Source organism: Cyanistes caeruleus, chromosome 9 (genome assembly GCF_971803275.1).
Source record: "Cyanistes caeruleus chromosome 9, bCyaCae1.hap1.1, whole genome shotgun sequence".
Taxonomy (NCBI): domain Eukaryota; kingdom Metazoa; phylum Chordata; class Aves; order Passeriformes; family Paridae; genus Cyanistes; species Cyanistes caeruleus.
Window position 1 is genome coordinate 13933406 of NC_141709.1, and position 26818 is coordinate 13960223.

Sequence of the window (26818 nt, forward strand, 5' to 3'; positions counted from 1 at the left end):
TACCCGAACTTTCAATAGCAGCTTGTTTAAATTTTTGCAAGTCATTGTAGCTGGTTTAAATTAGCAGGATTAGTTTTCCTTTAGGATTAGTTTTCCTTTTCACTCATGGAACCTACACAAATATTAGATAAAAGACAAAAACTGTGTTCTCGCACTCACACTTTCACTGTGAAATGGTATTTGTATTTCTTCTGGGTATACTCCTCCGCCTCAAACCTCTCTGTCTCCTACACACACATACAAATATCCTTTCCTTTCTCTCCTGAACAGATTGTAGCAAAGGAAGAGGTTTTCCTGCAAGTCTGCTCGCCTCATATTATTGTACTTCAAAATTTTCAATGAATTCACAGTGATAAATGCTTCCTGGGCAGAGAATAATGAACACGAGATGCCTGCTAGCCTGAGGGCTCTGTATTAACCTTGCAAAGATATCTTCAGGTTCTGTTTCAAAAGCTGTTTTTCTATTTCTGTGCAGAGTTTCTTTGTTGGTGTGGTCTTCTGTAACCAGACTGCTTTTTGTACTACCAGGTATCCCTGTGTGAGGTGAGTGGCCTTGATGGTGCATTACTTATGCCCTTGTTACTAAAGAGAGTGAGAATGACACTTCTGAGTTTGTCTGGAAAGGAGCTGTTTATGTAGGGCCACGAAACAGGATCTATTAACACTCTGTGAAAACCGCACATATGATGGGGAAATTATTCTTAGAAGGAGTGTTTGTGTGAGATCTGGAGTTACATATTGAGGCTAGCTCTTGAATTCAGCTGAGCCATAAATGGTGCAAGTCCTTAGGTAAGGAGGCACAGGAGGTGTGATTCTGCTCTCTCTCTGTCAGTGTGCAGGCAGGAGAGGCCTGAGCACACGGCTCTGCCTGTGCCACCACTGCTGGCCCTCGGCTTCAAGCTGGGCTGCACGGCACGGACCCAGTCAGCCCTGCACTGAAATCTGTGAGTACTCTGCAGCAGTGCAGTGATGGGAACACCTTAGAGAGATGAAGGATCAGGCCCATTACCTCCTTTGATGGACAATTCTATTGAGCAAGGTACAAAAAGGGATTGAATTTACATCTATTCAGTTGTTAAACCAAAACAATGTTCAGCTTAAATTATCTTCCGGTTGAAATCACTGGGATGGTTATTAATGGTAATAGATTTATAGTGAGGGCACATCAAGTAAAGCACGCAAAAAAAGTTCAGAGGCTGGTACTGCCCCTGAAATGGCAAACATTGCAGGAGAAAGTCCCTAATACTATTTATTATTTTTGACTTGACTTGAGGGCGGTGGTTTGGTATATTACATGTTCACTGTAAGTGCATCTAAATATATATGCATTACTTGAGAGGAAAAAAATCTGGTGTTTTCCTTTCATACGATCTTCTGCATCTGCCCTGTAATTTTCTCATTTCCCCTGCTTCCAGAAATGGGTTGTTTTAGCTCTTAGCTACCATGGAGCTGACTATTGAGATGAAGAAAAAACCAAATCAGATGCTAGTGAAGAAAGCAAGTTTTTGATTTTGTCCCTAGTTTGTGTCAGTGTGAAATCCTTAACACAAAGTAAATGGATCAAGCTTTTGATGAGAAGGACCACACTGCTGCTTCCAGTCTCAGGGCAGGTCATATCCTGCAGACCCTCTTAGCAGCTCCATTGTCAATTCCCACATGTGCTTCTGGCAGGACTCATAGCAGGAACAAAATACAGAGCATTTCATAGCAGAGTCAGAGCAGGGATGGTAATGCCTCATCCAATCTTTTGCTAGAATATCTGCCCTGCAGCATGACAAAACTCCCTGCAGTGAGTCTTTTTTCCTTTTGCAGCTCTTCCATTGAGGCATGATTGCAACATCAGATGCTCAGCATCAGTTTCAGAACTTCTGAATTCTCTAGCAATTTAAAGCCCTGAGAAGCTTGATGATACTGGTGTCTTGTAATCCCTCAAAGGGAGTGATCATTATGATCATAAAAGTAAACTTTTCATGTATTGTTAAACCTCTATTCTGACAAAGGATTACACAGTGAAAGAAAATTCTTTGGAAATTTCATGTTTCATTGCAAGAGCTCCAGAACTCCTGCTACTGTTAATTTTGCAGTTGTTTCTCTGTAAAGATTGAATTCATAGAAAAGGAACTGCTTTGATGAAGTTTGTTATCCCTCACTTCTGCTTTCCTAAGCAATATCACCAGAAATAAATGGGACAAAGAAAATAGTTATTGTTTTATTGGGTAATAGCTTTTAAAATTTGGAATTTTTTGTGTTATGTTTTACTGAGTCCAAACTAGTATTGAAAACTCTGTCTAGGAAACACCCAGTGAGATCAAAGGAATTTTTTTTTCCAAATAATTGTCGCTTATTGATAGAATATTAGAAACTTCGAAATGTCTGAAACTCAGACAATTTTTGGCACTATAAATGCCTTAAAACAGACACTTTGCCTTCCCATGCTGCTGTTGCTTAAGGACCAGAAGTCTCTTTCATTTCACCTCTTCACTCTATATGGCAAAAGTAGAGTTGTTTGAAACCAGTGACGTATGGAAACAATTTGTTTCCCAGCAAGAGATGTCACCATAGCCAGGACAAACAACCAGCTCAGCAGGGTCATGCAAGAGGGTAGAGTGGTGAAGGATAATTTTTCAAGCCCTATTTTAAAGAAATACAGCATATTATTTATAGTGCATTGTTTTTAAGTATATGCCTGTAATGTTTCGCTGGCTATTGCACTGGATTTTGAAGTAAAATGAGTTTATCAGTTGCAGATTTTTGCACTTTTTCCTGACACTCCTGTTTACCTGAATGCTCTCGATACACTGCAGTTTTGCCCTCACACTAGGTTTCCCAGCCTTTTCAGTGACATGTTCCTGTGGCTTTATACCTTCTGTAAGCTTCATGGGCTAAGATTAATATGTAATATAAAGTAGAAGCAATACCAAGCTTTGCTGTTTTGTAACTTATTGATCAATATCTTCCTTTTACTCTTTGAATGTTATTGTCAACAGCATCAAGGAGCACTATTTCATAACTTCAACATAAGTGTCTCATTCCTTCAAATTCAGTCATGAAGAAGGCACTGGAAAACTTCCATTTACTTGGGAGAATTAGAAAGTGGGACACTGTCTAGTTTGAGTCTGCTTTGACTGGAAAGCAGGGTGTGTGATCCTTTCAGTTAGAGGGATCCTTGTTACTTGGATTCCTGATTAGAAAGCACAACTTGGAAATAAACTTCATTTATGCTGGTCCTTCAAGATGGCTTTGAGTCAGCAAATATTTATGGGGAAAACTGAACATCAGTGAGGGTAATTCCAGTGCACTTCTGGAGATGCCATAAGTTTTTCCAGAAACAGTTTCTGTGGCAGCTGTGCTGCACGGAGGCCTTGTAAGTCTTTTCCCTTTCAGGGAGGTTTGAGGCTGTGCTGCTGAGACAGAGGCTGTACCATGGGAGGGGGACCCACTGCAGGAGAAATTCAGTAAACTGAGACTGTCTGCCTGACTCTTGACTGAAAAGAACCACCAATGATTCCCATGTCCTGGTCAATCCTTTGTTTCATGTTGAACTATGAACTAGGAAAATCATGTAACAGCTGGGAGGGGGGTTTTGCTGAGTGTTGGAGACTTGTGATACAGATTATTGGTGGTAAAAGGGACTGACACAAAGTGAGCAGGCTTTGATCCATGGCAGCCCAGTGCAATCTGAGACAGCTCTGTCTGATGGAGCAAGGAACATAAGTGCCAAAGATGATCTAAACAACGGGAGGAAGAAAAGGGCTAGTGCTGTCAGACACATACAGCTGCTGAGGAGAAAAGCTATCCTGTAATACCAAGTAGAGAGAAATTCAATAAGTTTACTTTGTGTGTCAAAACATATTGCAGCAAAAACTATCTACAGAATGTGACAGCACAAGGGAATGAATGTAATCACAAAATAGTCAATAAGATAGTGCGGAAATATAAAATAAATGCTGTGTGGAGACAAATGGAGAAATATTGTTAGTGCCAGTAAACAACAGAGTACTTGCTGTCTTTCACAGGTAAAGCATGGAAAAATGTTTTGCATTCTCCTGAAAAACTCTGGATGACTTAAAATGATAAAGAAATACATGGATAAAGAAAAAACAGCTTTGTATCAAGATTTCGGCTATGACCACAGAATAATCTGGAATGGTCTTCTGTTTCACGAGCTGAAAAGGTATGATGAAGCCTTATTGGCCACAAAAAATGGCAGAGACAGAGCAATGGAAATAATAGAAGTTCCAGCTGGGAAAGATTTGAAAATAGACATTAAACTTCTTGTTGAATCGGAACAAATTTCACAAATTCAGAGAATCTCAAGACTCTCTTTTTATTTTGTGAAAAGAAGAAAAAAAATTCAGAGTGTTTAATTCATAGAGCTATTTTTAACTGTATCTTATTTGACCATATTCATGTAAATTTCAAATATATTTAAATTTTAAAATAATGTGGTATTAGATGAAAAAGATGGTATTTGAAAATTGGAGGAAGAAGAAGTATCAAAGGGACACTGTTTTACTGGATTATAGAAAGTGCCCACAAAGAATTGAAATAATATATAAAGGGAAGTTATCTCCATCAACATATTCCAGGAACTATTTCAGAATCCACACCTGACTTAGGGAGACCATAAAACCAGGGCTGCATTGCTGACCACATGATGGAGATGGTGACATAAAGGTGAGAAGGTAAGTGATATTACATTGGCTGTGCAGAGGGTTTACACAATAATGCACAACTTCATATGCTCCAACACATGCAGCCTTAAATCACGAAGTGACAAAAGAAATGAAGATTTACATACCATAAATGATTGCTGCTTGTAGCAAGGAAGCAGACAACCCACAAAAAGAGATGATTTAATTATGAAGTAGTGCATAGGACACAATTCAAGAAGCAGTTATCAGAGAACCACTTCTAGACTGAAACTCAACATGCTTGTTGAGAAGGAAAAAGATAAAAAAAATACACTGAAGTAATATTTAACTTTGAGAGAGCGAGGAAATGAAAACGAGGAAGTTAGATAAAATAAAAGTGAAAAGAACATCTAAAAAGATATGCATGCAAACAGCATGGAAGCAGCTGAAGACAAGTGTATGAGAGGCTCAGAATAATCATATATAACTCATCTTTTTTTTTAACTTATAAAAAATTAACTCTCTTATAAGAAAAAAAATAAAAATCCAAATCCCAATGCCAAATTGAAAACAACAGGATGTAGATGATTTTGGAAAGATACCCTTCAAAAGTGTAAGTCTTCTCAATGGAGAAAGATATGGGGAAAAAAAAGCATAAAATCTGCCAATTTAAATATAAACCACAGTGTTTTGAGAATCAACTTCCTATGGACACAAAAGTTAGTAATTCTTTTTCATTAAAACAGTCATAGTAGAAGCAGGAGACCCAGAGAGATAACTGGGAAGATAGTCAATTGAGGTATTATTAACACTATGAATAATTGATAATTAATTTAATATTGAACACTAAACTAATTGTTTTCACTGATGTTCACAACAAAGAAAGAGAGATTCTCACATGCTGAGGAATTTTCTCAAAGTCTTTTAGCATGTGAAGTTAATAGTATTGAACAAGAATTGCCATGAAGAAATATTGCCCCAAGAAGTATTTCAAATAAAGTTTCTGAACTAACCATTGTAGCATATAACCTGTTATCTAAGTCAGCCTTGAGGCCAAGAGAAATGTTTTAACAGTGGTACAGTCTTAAAAAAGGATTCAAGGACTGATCCAGAGAGTTACAAAATATAAAAGAGGCACATTTTTATGTTATCATAAAAGAGCCATGTTGTTGTGATGTCTAGAATATCATGTGTAGTTTTAGCCTCACCAAATAAAAAAATGACATCATAGAACCTGAAGAGAGCAAGAAATCACGGAAGACCAGAGATGTGGCATGGTTTTATGATAAGATGAAAGAGATCAGGATTTGTCATTTAAAAAAAAAAAAGGTGGAGGAGTGGATAAGGTCAAGTCTATGTAACGATAAATGGTGTAACAATAAATGGTGTAACAGAGGTGCATTATTCTTTGTTCCTTCAGTATCTAAGGTGGTACTAGCTTAACCATAGAAAAACGTTTAAGGCAAGTAAAATAAAATATTTTGCACTCATTGACCAAAATTTGAAATGTATTGCCATAAGGTATCACTGAGGTCAAGCTTATGTTATTGGGTGTCTCTCTCTGTTCAGCAGGAAGCAACCCCTGCAGTCCAGCTCTGAAAGCCAGTTTATTTCATGGTAACTGAGAAGGTGAAGAAGAAATCCTTCATGCTTCTTCCTGTTTGCCATAAATTCCTGCTGCCAATCACTACTGATGTCAGGATTTGAAGGTAAGTGGAGTATTTGTCAGCTCAAACAAGGTCATGTTTTCATGAGGCTACCATCATCATCATCCCCAGAAATGACTACCTATTATTTACAACACGTGTTTGATGAAACTGTATATTTTCTGAAATTCACTGATGTTGTTTTAACAGAAAGTTGATTTAACAAGATTCAGACACTCTTTCAGTAGGTGCTAATTCCACTGTTCCGTCTGGTGTGTGCTCAGCTGACTGGGAATGAGGTAAATGACACAGCAAGCTGAATTTAGCTAAAATCAACCTGGTAAATCTCACCATATTTCCCAAACATAGCTTTAAAGCATTAATTCTGTGAGCCACACTCACTTTTTATAACAGGCAAAAAAAAGTGAATACTCTTACAAAATGTTTTTCCTTGCTTTTTGGAAGTTCATTTTTTTCTGCTCAGTAAGAATTTTATCATAATTTCATGCCCCCACACTTCATGGTTTGTTACTTGGTCTATTACTCTCACATTTTACTTGATAAGGTCCTGCTTCCTATGATCTTAATTTCTGAGTTTTGATTCTTCACAGCTGCTGCTTTGAAGTCTTAGATAACATTCTGAGCATTGCACACTGCTCCTGGTTTTAAACTTTTCATTCAGCTGCCAACATAGCTCTGTTTCTCTCAACTTTTTCAATAAATTGTTATATCTAATATTGTAAAATGAATGTTTTGCTTTTAATCTGTGGACTCTTTTCTTAAAAGAAGCTAGTAACTTCTGCCAAAAGGTTTATCCTAATTTTCAGTCCTTTCTTCAAAGGAATTTAAGTCTGTTACTCAGTTCGGGAGGATTCTGAATCACTGCATATTTCATATATGCATGAAAGGGAGATGGTCATCCTTGTGTTTGTGCCCTCTCTTTTACCATGTTTTATTTTACCCAATCCTGTCCAGGACCAGGAAATAGAGCTGTCAGTAACTTCTTCCTTTGGATAATATGGAAGTGTGCTGGAATAGTACACGTGTGTTGTGGAGAGGCTGTTAGCTGGAAACGAGCCGATGTAAATCCTCAGGTTTTGCCCTCGCTTACCCTCCAACACTTGATGTACAAGAGTGCATCTGAATCTGGACTTCAGGTCAACATCAGGGAAATGTTTCACAACATTTAGATCGTTATGAAAAATTTGGCCTGAAGGTTTTTGGGTTTTTTTCCCCCTTTTTCAAATGGACAAAAACGAGCAAGGATCTCACATGCTGAGCTGAGAGTGTCATCAATCTCAAGACAGTAAGGAGGTATGAATGGGGAGCTGAGGGCACCGTGGCTGGAGCAGTACTGCAGCTATCCCCACTGTTTTCTCTCATCTGGGTGTGTTTTTTATGTGTAGAGTCCAAATTTTTTCATTCCTTAGCCCTTTCTGTGCAGTGTCCAGGGATGTGTTTATGCATATAAAGACGTGGTTCTGGAAGTTATTTACAACCACACGGGAGCACAGATGATGTAGACTTACAATTGGCACTCACAAATTGACACCTTGTCCAATTATACACACCAAATCAGAAAGAAATGACAAACCTTTGCAAACATTCATCTTCCTTCAGAGTCATGATATGGGGCAGAATTGTAATGAAATATGCTCATTATACAAAACTACTTACAGATATTAGCAGTGCCCTTAGGTATAGGCAGATAAGAACCAGGGCTCCATGGTCGGCCCTGATAATTCTTCTTGCATTTTCCACAGTCTGGGCCCGTTGTGTTATGCTCACATTCACAAAGTAGTCTTTTGTTTTCTTCTTTACAGCCAGTAGCATGAAGGTTGCACTTACACCTAATTTTAAAAAGCAAAAATAAAACAAAGTGGAATATTATTTAGAGATGGGGTGAGGTTGAGCTCAAGTTTTAGAAAAGCAAGTCCTATAGCATGGCTCAAATTCTGTGTTGTGCCTGTAGTATTGTTCTACCATGAAAGCATGACATCACAAGACATCACTGCAAAGAGCAAGTAGCAGGATCTTCAGCTCACACAGGTCTAAAAGCAGAAATGTCACCAAGACTCCAAGATGATCAATCTTTTCTCATTTTCACAAATGCAGCTCCACTGAGAACAACTAAATGATTCACAATTTTTACTACCAGATAGATCTGTAATACTGTAATTTTTTAAAAATTCAAGAGTTACCATTCTCAGGAACAAAACAAGCCCTCTGCTTATGTCTAGAACCTGATGCAAACTAAGGTTCGAGTTAGGCCCTGGGAGCCTGAGAAAACAGACTTCATTTAAGTATCATCTGTAATTCCACACTTCAGCAGAAGGAATCCTCACTATAATGGTGTCTTGCCATCCTTGTTCAGCAAGTACTGTCTTGTTCAGAAAGGAAATTTCTTTCCTGCTTTAATTCAACATAGATGTAGTAGCTGAAGGTCAGACAAAATATTTTGGTAGGCACATTTAGTTTTACTTGGGAAAGAAACCTAATCAAGCCTTGTGACAAAATCATTAGATAAACCAGATTCTGCATCTGTTCTTAAAACAGTTGTATTTTCCTTAAATTCCCCTCTTTTCCTGAGACTAAGAAACAGAATGGGAAGTTAGTTTCATAAACAGTAAGGTATTTTCACCTCTTTCCATCCCTTTCTAACAGATGTCAAAACCAGCTAAAATCTATTTCTGTTTGGGGCTGGAGAGAAAACCAATATTTAATGACCTTTCCTGTTTGTTTTCCTAATGACAGTACATCTAATAATTTACAGGGTTCTCATGTGGGCATTTGTCACCTGTTCCATACAGTGACCAATAATTAGAGCAGAACAACACGTGCAATGGCCAAGTGCAATTTAACAGCTGTCAAGCTGACTTCCATTTGGGAGGAATGTGACCTGAAGCAATTTGCCACATAGATATATATCCCCAGGGTAAACCAAGCTTGCAGTTGTCATAAGTAGCTGCTGGAGAAAATCCACAATGTGTAATACAGTAGATGGTGGAGCATTCCCCTCAGTGCTAGAAATGAGGCAGAAGAAACTGCTGTTATTTGAGCGATGCTTGTTCTAAAGAGAAACTGGTTCAATACCTTTAAAATTGAAATTACCAAAATGTATCTAATATGCTGGACAAGAGAAAGAGAATAATTTTTACACAATTTAAAAAATATGCATGCTTGAAGACTAAATCAATTGTGAATTTCCAGTGAGTAGCCATAGCAGAATGAAAGACGCCTGTTTGGGCATCAGTGGATGAAATCTCTCTATTCACTCGACACTGATCATTTTGATAAAGGGTACTGTTATTAAGAAAAGCCATGGGTTGTTTTACTGTCCACAGGAATTTGAAAATGGAAGACATCAATCAGGAGAGATATACAGCAAGAACTAGACCAAAAAATAGAGGAGAAAAGCAGGAGAGGCTGTCGAGTAACTAGAACACATTAGAGAGAAGAAGAGACTGGATTTCTCTCAGGAGGATTCTTGCAGGATTTCTTTCCCTGTTCTATTGTATGGACTCATCAGTGTCAGAGGCAGCAAACTGATCTAGGCAAGAGGAAAAAAGTGGTTGATTCTGAGGAAAAGCTGTAGTACCTAGTGCTCTGAAAGGGTGTTGCAGACTTGTACAGGAACTGAGGTGGAGGAATATAAAGGCATGTCCCTCTGCTAACTGGAGTAAATATGCACAGCTTTTTTAACAAGTGCCTGAAAATGAAGAATACTTGTGTCACAAAACCTTGTGCAAAATCTCTTTGCACTTCTGAGATGCTGTGCTTGTAATGTGTCCCTGAAGAGAGACTGACCTTTCCTTAGTTTTGCTTGCATGGGTAGAAATCTTGGATGGACTCTGGCCTTCTCCATCCTCCTCTGCTTCTATCCAGTCCTGTGCCATGCCTCTTCAGATATATATGCAAAACATATGCCTGTATTTATATGTATGGATATATACATGCATACACAAATAACTCCCACAAAGCTTCACTATTTGCTTTTACTGCCCTCTTTCCCTAATCCCACTGTGCCCCATCTCTTTACAGCCTGCTCCCTCCTTTTCCTGATTTCCCAGGCATGGGAAGAGAGCATGGGCAGCACAGCTCTGCTGCCTGTCCTGGTGCCTGGATTTTTAACTTAGGGTGACTGCTGCAGACTCTGTGCCTCTCAGCTGGAGGTGCAGCACCCACAGCCACAGTGAGCAGCTGTTCAGGGTGCAGGTGGCAGGGTCCTGCACAAGGCCTCTTGTGCCACTGCAGCCACCAAGCCTCACCAGACACAGAGAATGAGACATCCTGGAGGGCTGTGTTTGCACCAGATACAGGCAGCTTTGCACAAAAACAGCAAAATGCATCTTCTTCTAGAAGCAGCTGGCAACCTCCTGTCAAATTTTAAAACCCTATTAACTGAGATTTGAAACCAACAGCCCCCTGTATGGACATTCAGACTAAACACACACAAAATAGACAAAGAAGGGACAGTTTAGCCACTTAGCTTCCTAAATGGAAGGATTGCTAAATGGCTTTTCTTGTCCTAAACCAGTAGACTAATCAAAGATTAATTCAATCAATACCCTTATGCAAATGAACTTATTCATATACTTTATATGTATTTTTGAAAGCTTTCCCAGCAGAATTACCCAGAATGCTACATCCTGTTTTAAAAGAAAATTCCAAGTAGCAATAAAAAACTGAAAAAAACTCCCAAACCAAGCCCCAAAGCATGCCTCCCCACCAAGGGAAAAAAAAAAAAAAAAGAAAGAAAGAAGCAATGCACAGAGAGAGAGAGTAGAGTAGAGTGTAGCCTTCAAGGAGCATGATTTAAAGAGAATAAGAGAAACAATAAGTTTAATCACTAGAAAAAAAAAAAGGACTGATATAAAACTTTTGTAGGCAGAGGATAGTCCAAATGTAATGTTAATAACCAAGCCAAAAACAGCCAACAATTGGGAATTTCTAGAGAATCCTCAGAATACTTCAAATTTAGCTGTGTACACTTTCTAAGGAGAAGAAGGTAAGGAACAAATGTGGTCACTATGTTTTACTACAAGATTAGCTAAAATTAAGGTTAAAAATACATTTCTATTAAAAATATGACATTTGACTTAAGAGTTAGTTATACCAGGCAAAAAAAATAAATGTCTAAAACCCCATCAAAACGTGAACCACAAAAGATCAGATAATGTGTGGTAAAAACTTTGCCTTCTTGTGTATGGGCAACAGAAAAGTTGGGTTTGGCTCATGATTATTAGTGTTATACAAGTATGAAAAAATCTCTAGATTAATAAAATCTGAAGAGATTGAACTGATTGTTAGTGTCAGCAACTACATATAAGAAGTAAAAGAATAGAACATAAAATCAGACATTCAGTAGACTGAACCAGAGACTCTGATTCTCCTCTTGCACCATTTTTTTTGTTGAAGCCACTTGACAGATCTTGAAGAGATTGATCACAATTTCCACTGCAAATCAAGGACATAGCTGAATAGTGAATGTGTGTAAAATGCAGGCAGTGGTAAAACTGAAAGAAAACAAGAAGAATCTGTAGAAAGCAAACTGGAAGGTACCGTGTCTGGGGAAAACCAAGCCAGTATCAAAATCTGTGGTGTATGTGGAGAGGGAAACAGGGAAATAATATTTCATATGCTTTTGGTTTTTTACGAAGGATGTACTAGGAATTGGGCAATCTGTCCCAGGGAGCTCATCAGAGTGTACATATGCACAGCCTCAGAGACTTCTGCAAAGAGAAATGCATGTTGTGCTTGAGGGACAGACTTCTCTGGATGACTGAAAGAGGTAAATGAGTGTAGCAGGGGTGAGAGATGACTAGAGTACAATAAAAGGCTGCCTCTATTTGCAGGATAGGCAGTAAGGAAAACAGGAATATTTAGGGTTACAGAAAGAAGGCTATTTTGGTAAAAGCAGCACACAGACAGACCATGAGAGAACCACTCATTTTGTGAGATACACTGGGTTGTCAGTGGTGTGAAACAAAGCAGCACTCTCTGGACCTTAGGAGTTTCAGCTGTCAATCAGCTGAGCACCTGATCATCATCTGGGAGCTGACCTGGGCTCACAGCAGATCACTCAAGATGTACAATCAGCTTCCTATGGAGGATACCCAAATTAATCTCTTTTTTATGGAAGGTTACTTTTTTTACTACTCCAGAGGTAAGGAAATATTTTGTTATCTTATATGAATATCCACAGTGGTAAATTACTACTGAAAAGCACAGGTACCATTCGTAATTTCATTAAACACTTGCTTTGAAGGCTGATCCTAGCTGCTACTATGGTCAATCTGAAATACTAACAAAAGGTTTAATTACATCCAAAGCACATTCAGCACTAGAATCCCATAGCCTGTGTTGATGCTTCCATTGGCAGAATGTGGTTGCTTTGGCTGCTTCTATAAGAATGGAGAAGGTCTGAAAACCTAAAAAACTGATTTCACCTCCAGTATACCGAGTTCCATATGACAGTATTCCATGCCTATCTAGTTTGCTGAAATCCAACGTAGGAAGTCCAAGTCCTCTACAGGGTATGGTGTACACACACCAGAAAGGCAATTACTGGGTAGCAGTGGGTGGGGAGCAGCTGCTGGCACACCAAGTGGGTTTGCCTGCACAGAGAAGGGATGACAGAGGGAGTTGTAATCAATACAGCAGGTTTGAGAGCACAGGTTAAGGTCTGGTGAACAGAAGAGGATCTGTGCTGCAGCCTCTGCACTGCACTGGCAAACAGCTTAAGGGCAAAATCTCATCTAAGGACACAGCAAATGTTAAGGGCAAAGTGCAGTTCTGAGATACAGTACATGCTCACTGTAAATGGCACTGCTGAGGTCTAATGCTTGTATGACTTCACAGAGAATGACTGAAGTCCATGATTATAAATATCAACAACTCCATGGACAATTAGGTCACGTATGGAGAGATGTAGGCCCTTGGAATGGCTTTCTACCTGAAGGGAAAAGCTGTCTGCCATTTATATCTGGTGACAGCTTTTGCAGACTTTTTTATTATTGCTCCTGGTGGGGCAGCTCTGTCAGTGCTGAGCTTGTGGAACTGAATGCCATGGCCCCACAATACCTGTCTGCACTTGGAAACTTCCACCCTGATGTTTCTGCAGCACAGTGAATATCCATCTTCCCAGTTCAACCTGTGTGGACTCCCCCTGCTAAGCAGCCTGGTTATAGCACACGCAAGAACACATTTCCCTCAACGTGCAAATTCAATTTTGAATCACTGGAGATTGATATTGCTGTCCAATGCTATAAACCCTAATTGTGTGGGAGAACAAACTTGTTTTTCTGACCACTCATCTCTGACAGACTCATTATTTTGTCATAAAGCAATTGAAATGATATTTTTGGCAGTTACATAAGGCACAGGAGCGCTGCGGCGCACTGACGGAGCAGTGCTGTTGTGGTGGGAGCCCTGGGTGTGCTCTGCTCCTCACAGACTCTATTTACATACAGGCAAGTGACATTAAAATGCTGTAAATATCACTAAGGTAATTGCTAATAGCGTGCTGATGCTCTCGCAGGGGAGTGCCAACCAACAGACTGGGGGCACGTGAGGGGATCCTTGATGTTCAAGAGATCATTCATGAGAAAGAAAGACAAGATGATTTCTTTGATACATTTTTAACGACTAGCCATATGTTCCTCACTTAGATACATCTTTGAATCATTCTAGGTCATTGCCAAAGTTTAGAAAATTAACTTGGAACCAACTTGGAAGCCTTCTGCACAGCCTCTTCCCTTTTGCACGCCACGAGTCGGCTCCCCGCTCCCAGGTAAGCGAAGCCTGAACCTGCAGAGGAGTTGGTGTGTTTGCTCTTCACATTACTGCCCACACAACGTAAAATACCATCCCCACACGGTTTTAATTAGGCTTGTTAAAACACTGTTGGCAATGTTAGGAGCCTTAGTCAGCTCCCCAGTGCTAGCAGCTACTTCCAGCACTTTGTTACAGTTGTCCTAAAGGACTTGGCCGTGTTTATCATGACATCAAACGTGTTAAAGATGTCATCTACATTATGCCTCTCAAGCTTACTAATGACCTTGAGGCAGCTTCCCCAGTGAGATTTAGTTTTCTAATGTAATGTAGACAATGAGGAAAATCCCACATTATAAATACATTTGAAGTGATACTTCAGCCAGGAAGAAGGTTGAAATGTAAGTTGAGAAAGAAAAATCAAAATATAAGCACCTTTAAAATATTATTTTTCAGATTAATTTTTTTTTTTTTTACTCTTTATGAGACAAATTCATCATAACTTGAGAAACTATATGTACTGGTAAATTACAAAACTCTTGCACCATTGAGTGTACAAGGTAAACATCATTACTTAGGTAAGTCTGGTTATCTGTTAATTTTCTCTGACAAGTGAACACGTTTTCATTGAGGCTCACAGTCCCAGAAACATCATGTCTCTGAATATTATTCCTTATATTGTAAGATATTTCCATGTCATGTAAAAACCCCAAAGTGTGCTGATCCTTATCTTAGTTCTCTAAGTTTAATAGATTTTTTGGGATTAAGAAAAGGATAAAGGGTACTGTTGTGAAGAAATAAAACGACTGCTGGCCAATTTATTTCTGTGGGGATGCAGCAGACACATTTTCATCAAAGAGGTAACGAGATAATTACTGCAATCTTGGCTACCAGTGCTCACTGTAAGGATGACCCATCTGAAGTTCTGACCTAAAAGGGTCAAAAACACCTAAGGACAGCTGACAATCAGAAAATGGCATGGATTGCTGGCTGCAAGTAGGTCTGCTGACATTAAGCATTCTGGCTCACATTAAGCAAAAAAGTAACTTCTGTTTTCTATTAATATTTTTTTTGAGTCATATGAATATCTCATGTCCACATTGCTGCATGGAATCTAAATGCAAAGAGGGAGCTGCATCTTTTTCTGGGCATTAGGAACAAGACCACTGTGGTCTGGTGGTTAAATGTAGCCACTGTAATGAGAATAATGAAATGTGAGTCCTTTTTTTCACTTGTTTATTTCTGGAAATGCATTTGGTCACCGGTTTTTTCCCCCTGTACTTTTTCCTGAATTTATCTAATACATCATAATCTCTCACTGAAAAAAAAAAAATCCTTTGTGGAATAGGGCTACATCAATAATAAGGGATAAACAAATTCAATAATAACAAATATAACTTTGTATAGGTTGATATATTATTCTTTCATTTGCAAAGCAAGGACTAATGTTGGATCAGGTTTTTTAAGCTTCTTAAATCTGTAAGTAGCTTTGTGGTTAGAAAAGAAGTTTAACCTGTGCTCAGTAATCCTGCTGCACCTTAGTACCTTAGAATCCAGAGATTTACAGAAGCCTCTTCAACTTTATTCTTTACTGTTTCATTTTCACTGCTAAATTTGGGAGGAAATTGAATTAGATTCCCACAGGCAGTATGGAAAATTGGGGAAAATAGCTTCTTATTCTCCCTCAGCTGAATATAATGTATCTAGTGGGGAACAGCAAAGCTGAGGCACAGAGAGCATGTTTGCTTTGCTTTCTCAGCGGCCTACTTCCAAGGAGATCAGAAAGCTTGAAATTAAAAAAGAAAACAAAGTCCAAAAGGGCAGCATAATTCCCTTTCCCACAGTCCCAAGGCTCACAGAAAGCTTGCAGGCGTGGAATTGCCCACTGTTTGCACTAAGCTAACCCAACAATAAGAGTAAGTAAGTGCTAAATTTAAATATTAATGTGTTTGTAAGATTTATTGTGTTCATATGCTGGTAAGCACTTCTATATACTGTATATATTTCTATATATATGCAGCATCACTACTGTTATATCTCAATTTATATCAACCTGTATTTGATTAAGATTATTGTCTGATATAATGTCTTTCTTTTGAAGCAAAATATCTTCGAGGCAGGTCCTTCTGGCTTTGGTTCTCCTTTCCCGTGCCCCTTTCAGACAGAGGGTCACAAGCTGCCGTACCTTGCCAAATAAACTGTAAATGTTGCTGAAATGCAGTAGTTTAGCAGATGACAGCCTTCCAGACAGGCAACTGAAAATGTTATAGTCTAGATCAACAGCACTCACCACAAGCACAGAAAGGAGGATGCAGTAACCTGAGCAAACACCCCAGTAGTTAAGCATTTATAGCTGTTCTCGTTTTGTGACTGGATAAAAAATGTCACAGACCAACGGATATTCTGACTTCAGAAAATATTCAGACTTTAGTTTCTTAGATCCAAAGTCTAAAAGTAATCCATTGATGCTTATGTCCAGTAGAACAGAACAGCTAATTCTGAGTCCAAGTTATGTCAGTTTACCACATCAAAAAATACCTATCCTTAATATTAAATATTTTTATAAACTTTTCCAAGTGGAGTGGACACATGCTTTTTCTAACTTTAAGTCCATATTCTGTAAGTGCTAAAGCAGAAATAAATGTCTGAATATATAGCTACTGTTAGCTGCTGTAGAGAACTAACTTCCATTCCCTTCTTAAACATTCTTTTTTGCTTTTTTTCTTCAGAGGTATTAGTTTTTATGGAAATGTGTCAATAAAGAAAGTCATTATAAAATCTGCTAGAGTTTGCCAGCAGCGTGTTCTGCAAATACTTTCACTCGTGAACACACTTTGTCAGATCCTTAGCCGATGTAAATCCATCTGGCTCCCGTAAATTCAATGAATTTATGTTAGTTCACACTGCCTGAAATGAAGCCTAATTTGTTTCCAGCTTTCATTCACATTATCCTAAGCTTGGTGGCTGTATTTTTAGGTAATGAGAGATAATCTTTTTATAATTTTCAGTGGCAGGTCCAAGGCCTTGAATAATCATGGGATGGAAACTGGGAGTCAGTGGAGGATAAGGAGCCCAGGTGTGACATGCTTAGGGACAGGACTGCTGACAAGGCAGGATGACAGTATTCCACAGTGTTCCCATCTATTTTGCTCTAATCTTTAACCTCAGAAATAGGAAGCTTTAGCTCTTGCCTACATGAAGGATGCTGAATGGGGACAAAGGCAGTCATGTCTCTCCCAGAGAGGAAGCCAAACCTCCTGTGAAGATGAAGATCAAGAACGACAGTTTCTTCCAGTGCTACCAACAAGTCATTTAACACTAGTGATTGTTTTGGGAGGTACCCAGACTACCAATGAAGAGCTGAAAAAAAGCAGCTGATGTAAACTCTAAGTACATCAGTGTTGCAAGTAATTTTTCTTTTTCTTTCTCTCTCATTTGAAAATTTCTTTCTAACAGGAATGCCTTTGGTCTCAGCTGCTACGTTGCTGTACTTCATATAGCAATCAATATCTTGACACAGGTATGGGATGAGAGGGCAGAGGGAGAAGCAGGTGTTGCAGAGGTACCACAGAGCTCAGGTGTTCTGAGCTGTCATGATGTATCTCCTGTTTAAACTGGTTAACTCTAGTATCAAGAAAAACTAGGAGATGCTGAAAACATGAATACCTTCAGCTCCCCATAGTGTTACATATCAGAGTGGCAAGGAGTTCTGGGACAAGAATACATCTCTCTCCATCAGCTGGAATAACGCAGTCTGTTTGGCAGTACCCTGCCATTTTCTGTCTGATAGTGCAAAGAAGTTAGGGAGCATATAATTTGAGAATTGACAGCTGCTCATTGCCATCAGCATATCAAGAAAGAAAAGCTTTTGGTATTTTAAATTTTTTGGTGTTGTCCAATGTTCTTCTTCGTCAGTCTTAGTTTGGCATCCATCATTGGGCAGTCAGTCATTATCAAGTCAATAGACATGAAAAGATACCTGAAAACCATCTTCTATTTTAATCATGATGGTACCACCAGGCAGAATTTAACCACTGTATTGCAGCAATTGTGAAAGTCTCTACCACAACCTGCTAGATTTAAGAATGTGGTACACAAACCTTACATGAAAGGTACAGCAATATATCACAGCTAAGTTTTAGAGCTTACAAATTTAAAAAGAGAAGTTAAGAAATCTTTAGGAGTCAATTTTCTTCTCTTTTCTCCTCATACAAATCTGAACACTAGATTTGAAACTCCCGGCATTGTGCTAATGTGCATCACCACTTTTAAGTTTATTAAGAAATCAATTTTTCTGGGTTTAATTTAATTAATAATTAAAGTCTTACATCTGCTGCTCAGCAGCACTCCCAAGGAAGCTGCTTTAAGATGCTAGTGATTACACCAAGCTTCCTGTCTTTATTTGTAAGTAGTATTTCACAGCATCAGCTGCCAGCTGGTCCCGAATTCTTTTTCCCAGCACAACACTGAAAAGGAACAATTTGTTGTGTGGGAGGTCTAAAACTGTGGCCATTAAATTACCATCCAAGTGGACATGGTTTACAAATCCCATTCAGAAATGTCATTTAACTGAATGTGATGGGAGAAATTTTATTCTTGCATGCAGCAATACTTGAAGTGAGCTGCTGGGAATCTGTGTCCATGACTGATGCAGAACAGACCTGGCTGAAGCAGAAATATCTTTACTAGCTTAGAAAAAGACTCAGGGCATAGCACCTATTGTGTCACAGAAGGGAATAAAGTATTTGTTGTCAAGAGAGCAGTGTTTCTGCTACATGAGAAACACGCAAGGTTAATTTCATACTGATTTTGGTAACCTTTGGGGGACTATAATTGAGAAAAGCAGCATAAAGATATCCATGGTGCACAGAATTCAACCAGGGAATCCAGCTCTGTGGAGCCATACATCTGCTGCTCTTCTTAAAAGGTTTTAAAGCATTTCTGTATAAGAGGCCCCCCAAAGACTCATTTAAGAGCTCAAACCTGTCCCCAGTAGTCACTGCTGCAGATGGTATACATGGAAGAGTGGGGTATGGGCTGAAAGTGGTTTCCTCCAAGGGAGAGAAAATACACCTTGTGCTGCTCTGAGCAGTGCTCCTGGAGGAGCAGGGAATGTCCAGGGCTGTCCTCACAAGTGGAACATCTGCACCCCAGGCAGCTGCAGAGCTGGGAGGGCAGGATCCCTGCATGTAGGCACAGAAGGGGTGCAGACACACACCGGCTTTTGGACACCAGGTATCACCGGGAAAAGTGAAACCTCTGATAGCTTAAATGCAATGAACAGCCAGCTCCTGTTCCTACTGCAGTCACAGGAAAGGTTGTCCTGTGGGCACTGCTATGAGGATTCTGTGAAGAACCTTCTCCCCTGCTTATTCCTGATAGGCATCTGCTGTGACCAGCTTTGCTTTAAAACCCTCTTGTTATGTTTGTGTTTATGTTTATGTCTGTAGGTGAGGGGATTTTACAAATCAAAAAGTCCTGAGATTTTCACCTCCTTTCCAAATAAACACTAAGACCAGGGAAAAAAATTGTTTCCTAGAAGAAGATGAGTTGTATTGAGAAAAAAGCAAACACAAAGCAGAATCATTTATGGAGTCTGTCTAACCCTGCCACAGGTGCTGGTCCAACCCAGCTCATGGCAGCTCTTATGGATGCCCCCAGTGACAGAAGCCATGCAGGATGTGAAAGGATATGGAGCTGGAGCAAGGGAAAGGAGCCAGCAGAAAAGCTTCAGGCAGTTCATCAGGAGACCCACTTACTTCTCTTTGTAAAGAGCCAGAAAGAAGTCAGACTTTTCTCCAAAGATAAAAGGTTTGTTGACAATATGGGTTTTTTTTGCTATGTGTGTTGGCCATCCTTTGCTTTAGATGAACCACCAATACACACAACCAGCAATTAAGCATACCAAAAAACAAAGGCTAAGTTCTCTTTTCAGTTAAGTTCTGTTAATGGTTACATATGACCAAAAAGTCCCTGAAAAGCCCAGTCTGTAAGTGCTTTAAACAGGAAAAAAAAATCAGATTTCCTTTCTTTTATCTCATTTTATAGGAGATATGTTGGGGAAAGGTAAAAAAATATTGATGAAAGTACTCTTTTATTTTCAATATCACCATGAGATGTCTGGACACTATTTGGACATTTAGAAAAACTGCTGGGGTAAGAGAGGGCATAAATAGAAATGTAATTCAGGTGGTTGTCTTTTCAGACTTCTGGGAATCCAGACATGAAAACTTTTGTCATATGATTTAGTGGCCTGTCCTCTGACTGGGTATTTTAAAATGATAAATACCTAAAATATTTTTGAATTGTGATGACTAATGCTTGATTCTGAAAACTATCTTAACATTTCTCTTTTCAGGCTCATGCCTTCACCTCATCTGCACAGAAGCCACTGCCCAAGGTGGCACCTTTTCACCCAGGTAAATGTGTCCTCCTGCTGCCGTGGGCTGCTCTTCTGCTGGTTGTTGATGATGTTACCTCTAGGTTGTACTGAATTTAAGGCCTTGGGATGGCCTCTGTCCCTTGCAGCACTGCGGTGGTTCCCAGAGAGGAGCTCACGGTGAGGGCAGCTTAACTGAGCTCTTTTTGGAAAACCCTCTTGCTGAATTTCAGCTTTAAGCATAACTACAAGGCAGCTCTGTTCTCTTCTGGACAGCTCTGTTCTCTTCTCTGTGTTCCAGGCTATTCATGATTAAACCAGCGGCGCTGAGAGTGCTTAACGACCTGTTCACAGCAAGTGAAGCCAAGTAAAGATTTCAGAACTATTTTGTCTTGGTGTTTTCTTGTGTTTCATTAGGATTGACATTTAAATTGTTAAGTCTCACAGCTCTGTCTAAAATATCGGGAATTGGTAGCTGCTTACTATCAAAGCAGACACTCCCAATCCACTTTAAAATACATGGAGTTTTTACAGTTCCTCATTTTATCTTTTTTTTTTTTCTTTTGGTTTTTCATCTCAATTGGAGTCATAACTTGAAAGAGAAAAGTGTAAAAACAAAACAACATTTCTCAGTGCTTATCATGCTAGCCTCAATTTTTTTAACTTCTAAATTCCATACAATATAAGCTCCTTGTCACAGAATAATTCCCCCTGGGATGATTATGATAAGAATTATTTGCCAGTAGTGCCATTGCAAGTAATTGATTTTTTCAGTTCACTGACTGAATTGAAAAAAACCCAAAACTGGGGGAAAAAGAATTTGTGTCGAATTAAATGCATAGTTTTATTTTCAGATTTTAAATTTCATTTTAAATTTTTTGTGTGAATTTTTTAAAGGAAAATAATTCCAAAGGAAAAATCTCTGAAAACTCTTTTGAGTTTTCAGAAAAATTAGTCAAAAGTATTTATGAAGGTGGATTAAATTCTGAAGATACTTTCAGGCATCCTGGACAGAATTTTTTTCTGTGAATAATTTATACTTCAAAAATACTAATCCTTTCTCCTGTTGAAGAAAACTTGATGAAAAGCGAGCGGCTGAAGTATGCCAAAAGCAACTTGGCATCCTCTAGCTAACTTAAGATACTGAAAAAGACTTGTTGGGTCACCCTATCTCTAGCCCTGTTGGTATAACAACACAACAAACACAATGCTATGTATTGGCAGTAATTTTAATCAGTTTAGGAATAAAGTTCTAAGTGTATATTTTCTTTTTAATTTGGGAAAACAATTATTCTTTCATCTAATATATTTCAATTGCTGATTTTGTGTAGAGAAAGCTTATTTTCTTTTCCAAAAATACCATATGACAGTAATTTTTAATTATAGATACTACTTATTGTTATCTTGAAGTCAATAAAACGGCTAGAGTCTGCAAATGTTCTATTATGTTGTATTAAATTCTGTAGAATTATACAAAGATGGGAAAATTGAAAATACTTTTTAGTATTTGAATATTGAGGTAGATGATAAATGGCCCCATTTTTACTTGCTTTTTTACTGAAGAAAAATCTAAAGGGAATAATTTAAGTGCAGAATCACAGAACATTCTGAGCTGGAAGGGACCCACAGGGTGGTCCCTAGATGGTCTGTGGGTGTGACTCCTGATGGCCGACAGGGTCTTCTCAGAGGTGGGTGGGTGGCCAGAGCTGGGCAGTCCTGAGCAGAAGCAGCTGGAAAGGAACTCCTAGAGCTCAGATGGGGAAAGGCAGAGGGGACCTGGCTTCTGGCACTGGCCTTGGAGCAGTGACTGGGTGACACGTGTGGACAGGAGCAGGTGACACGTGTGGACATGAGCAAGTGACACATGTGGACTGTGGACATGAGAAGGTGACAGGTGAGGACACAAGCAGGTGACATGTGGACAGGAGCAGGTGACACATGTAGACAGGAGCAGGTGACATGTGTGGACAGGAGCAAGTGACGTGAGGACACGAGCAGGTGACACGTGTGGACAGGAGCAGGTGACACATGTAGACAGGAGCAGGTGACATGTGTGGACAGGAGCAGGTGACACATGTAGACAGGAGCAGGTGACATGTGTAGACAGGAGCAGGTGACGTGAGGACACATGCATACAGGCCTGCCCACCGTGGTTCCACCAAAGCTGATTTTCCCCCAGTGCCAAAATAGCTCTGCCATTGGGTTTAGTACTTGTCCTAGCCACAAGATTATGTGACGTGTGACAAGGGACTTTGTGTCTGTCATTGCGAAACGGGGTTGCTGACACTGCTTTGGGAAGTTTTAGTGACAAAGGGCTGCTAGTTTTAAACCCTTGTATTCTAAAGTCTTAAAATTCTGATCTAATGTCAGATGAGAATAAAACAATGATCGCTTTTGGCCTTCAAGTGCTCTGGAACATTTATTATTCATATTTGTTTTTAACAAATACTGTGCAAATCAAAGAATGTTCACACAGAAGCTGCAGTGTCCACTGAGAAGTTGGGAACATGTTTTTGTTGTCTATGAAAACAGACATGCTGGGGGTTGAATTTGATCCAGTGGCTATAATATTCCATGTACCAGAAGAATGAAACAACTTCATTTATATTTTAAATGTTTCAAATCAATACTTCCCTTCATATTCTGTGACCCCCGCCAGGAAACTCTTATAACTGAAAATTTAAAGAATAGATTTTAAGTTATGAATAATGTAAGGCTGTCATAGGGGAAAGCAACAGTGAAATACTGCTGACAGAAACAATCAGTACATGTTTATACTGAAGAACAAACCTTAGCAATTCCATCTTGCATAACATAGCTTTTAAAATCCTATGCAAACTTTTCAGTTTTCCCAGAAATGTCAGCAGTCTTCCTTAGCCTTAAACTCCACTGGAAAATACACAAGCTGTTTCTGTTTCTCAAAGACTGAGCTAATCTGGAAGTAAAATGTATGCATATATAAAATAAATAGCTCTATGAAAAATAATAGAGAACTAATTGATGCAGGTAAAGAAAGAGGTTATATTTGAAAAAAAACCAGACCCAAAAGTCCTTAATACAGGGAGGTCTAGCAGTATTTGTTTCTCAAGCAGCAGGTTATTACCAGGAATAGATCTAGCAAGATAGGACAGGATCCATTTTGGGGCACAGAGAGTCAGATGGTGAACAAGAGCTTCCTTGCACTAAAGCATTCCTCAGGGCACAAGTGTGCTGCTCAAAATGAATTGAGTGTTTTTTGCACACTGACAGAGAGTTACCATCCACTGAAAATAAGAAGAGGACCTGTAGACCTGGTGAGTAGGAAGAGACATGGTACCCTGACAGAATCCTTCTAAAAATGCTTGCATGACACAGAGCTTTATCTTTAATGAATTTGGGCATAATTAGCAGAAGCTCCTTGAATTAGGCAAATAAAAACATCAAGAAGAAAAATATAATGTCCACTTCATTAGAGAATATTTTTGTAAGTAATACTTCTGGGGATGAAGGAATTATTGTTTGTGTCTGATGTGTTTATAGCTGTGTTCTCTGTCTCAGACAATGAGGGCTGCAGAGGAGAAGGAGGGAGACAGCTCACTGGGATTTAGGATGGTGCCCACAGCAGTCATGACCTCCTTTCCCACCACTGCTGTTTATTGTCGTTCCTCATCTATTCTCATGCCTGCTCAGCATTTCCTCCTGTTGACCTACACAAGCTAGGAGGGGAGAGCATTACACAGGACTCAGAAGTGTCCCCAGATCTTGTTAAAGCAAGTCTCTGCTTGGAAACTGGGTGAAAAAACACCAGGAGAGAAAAAGGGCAGCACTTGTAGATTTTCTGATATACACAGATTTATCATGATATATAGCAGATTGACTGAGCCAAATGACTTAGTGGCCATATAATCATATCACAAAGGGAACAAGCTTCTGGCATCTGTTCTTCTAACAGAAGTTGAATGTAGCTTGGTTTTTTTGGGTTTTTTTTGAGAATAGAATATTTTTATTACTTTTTTCCTTTTCCCTATGCAAATCACTCCTGTATTTTGACTCAGTTTTACCCCTTCATAATATTCCCTGGGTTTTCAGATGCTGACCTACCTGTGAAGGTAAAGAACTCTACAGAAAAAAGTCTTAGTCTGTACCAGGTTTCTCTTGAGATGCAAGCACTAAACAGCTGCCCCTCTCAGTCTAACCAGCCCCTGCTCCTGTGGCTGCGAGGCAGAACAAGTGCCCTGCTCTCCCCTACACCTCAGGGCAATTCTTCCTTTTTTCTTGCTTGAATAATGTAGTTATAGTAGCTGAGTTTTTAAACTGCTTTTTTTTTGGCTTTTTTTAAATGTGCCAAGTTTATGATGATATCAAAGGTATACATTTTATTTGTTAGGAGTTAGGGGGAAGCTCTGCGTACAGGACACTGAGATTGGACTTTATGTTGAATTAACTGTGTTTGCATTGCAGCAATATTTGCACAACTGTCCAAAAGGTCTTCCTCCTGTTACAACATACACTCAGCCCATTTTAAATTGCTGAATCTTTTTCAGTGCCAATAAGCTCTTTTTTTGTGGTCCTAATATGCACAAGAGATTTTTCAAAAGCCCTGGTATAATAAAACACAGTCGAAATTCCCAAAATCTCCAATTTTTTCCAAGAGTCAGCACTCAACCACTGTTACATAATTTAATTTTAAATGCCAAATGTCTCTAAAAATCTGTGAGTGATGCATCAAGGGATGCTCTTTGGATGAAGCCTTTAGAGCATATGTATCTCCTCTCCACAATTCACAAGCAGGCTGAATGTCAGCCACACACTTCTTGTGCATTTGTTAGTCAAACCATGGGTATGACTGTACAGTGAGGAAACCAGGGAACATTAAAAGTATATCCTTTGGAATCAGAACACACAACCCTTTGTCATTCCTGTGGTATCGCTGTCTCGCATCTCTCCTATTTAAAGCATCTATATTTTATGAAGCACTAGCAGACAAACAAACAAACCAACATATAGACCACAAAGTCACCATTAGTCTCCAAATGTAGCCATTGGAAAGTCATTGGAAAGATGAGGTATTTCAGGATCTGCTCTCTCAATATAGTGATTTGGTACCTTTAAAAACAAAAAGTTCGGATATGTATTTTAAGGCATCAAGTCTAAAGCATGAGCTATTTGTCCATGTCAGAATGGAGGCTGTTGCTGTCATCCACCTGGAAGGATTTACTGTTGGAAAGAATCACCACACTGAGGGTTACTCCTGCAGTGTCTAACTGACCTACCTGATGAGAAGGTAAAAGGATACAAACTGCTTTGGGTGTGTAAGGGTTCTACACTGCTGGAACTTTCTTTCAAGACATGTACACTAGAGGGGAAATGAAATACTCTTTTTAATTTTACTTTTTATTTCATCCAACTTTTTCTCCACTCCCCCTTCACCATTCAGGAATAAAACATTAGAACAAATAAAATGGAAAAGGAGGACGAAGCCCTTTATTCACCCCTGCCCCAACCCCCCTCCCATCTAGCTTCTGGATTAAACATTTTCAGTAGCAGAGTATTAGCAGCTAATGACGTTCACATTGTTTGATCTCTAGCTCATTACTAACTGTAACCCACCATTCTCAAACCACATCTTCCTATCTTTTAATTCTTCTTTGTTGCAGAGGGCAAGGAGCTGCCCTTGCTGGCAGACTGCAGCTCCTATGGGACACAAGTGAATAAAAATGTAACTGGCCCCTTGCTGTTTTGCTGTCCTGCTGGAAGAATTATTTCAGGGGCATTAAAAGGAAGGAAGGCTTGTCTCCATAAACACAGGATCTTTAATGAAGCTTCTTAAATGATCAACAATTTTCTGCATTGACAAAGTATAATAGCTTTACTTTTTTATTGTAAAGGGAGATGTTCCTCCTGAAGGTTTCCACTCCTTTGAGCAACACAGGCAGTGACTGCCCATGCACTTTGACTGGAGGAGTGATGATCACATCATGGAAAAGAGAATCAAAGATGGTGAGAAAGGAGCAGCTGGAGGTGTGCAGGGTGCAGGATGAGGGAAGGAGCGTTTCCCAAAGTGTGTCACTGACAAAACAGATGCCGTGTCACACTGCAGCTCTGTTCCCTGCCCCAGCTGCCATTGCTGCTCCCTCTTCCCGCTGTCTCCGCTCCCCCAAGGGAGCAGAGGGTTGTGGGACCTGCTGTGCTCTAACTGCTGGTCAGAAATGGTAATTTTTTGGGAGAAAAAACCCTAAAAAAACTTTTCCAAGTCATTTCTTCGTTGTGCTTACATGGTAAAATCAACAGCTCTGGTCCTATCTTAGGGAAGAAACAGACCACAGTTCAATAAATATGAGAAAAATCTAAAAGGCTAATGAAAAAGATCAGCTACTAAAGGAATGAATTTCATGTTTCCTCTCCTG

General features: G+C 39.3%; 1 protein-coding gene and 1 long non-coding RNA gene across 9 annotated transcripts in view; one reads left to right on the forward strand and one right to left on the reverse strand.

Moving 5' to 3' along the window:
• NTNG1 (netrin G1) overlaps positions 1–26818 on the reverse strand; it is a 154246-nt gene that overhangs the window by 51151 nt on the left and 76277 nt on the right. For all 8 annotated transcript variants that reach the window (XM_086901739.1, XM_086901736.1, XM_086901735.1 and 5 more), the window contains exon 4: positions 7958–8130. In XM_086901739.1, the coding sequence (XP_086757865.1) occupies positions 7958–8130 (173 nt within the window). The remainder of the gene's footprint in view (positions 1–7957; positions 8131–26818) is intronic.
• On the forward strand, positions 13979–21868 carry LOC147651614 (uncharacterized). Its single transcript, XR_015290401.1, has 5 exons — positions 13979–14072; positions 17510–17573; positions 19669–19864; positions 20412–20472; positions 20734–21868. It is a non-coding gene; the product is annotated as an uncharacterized LOC147651614 (long non-coding RNA).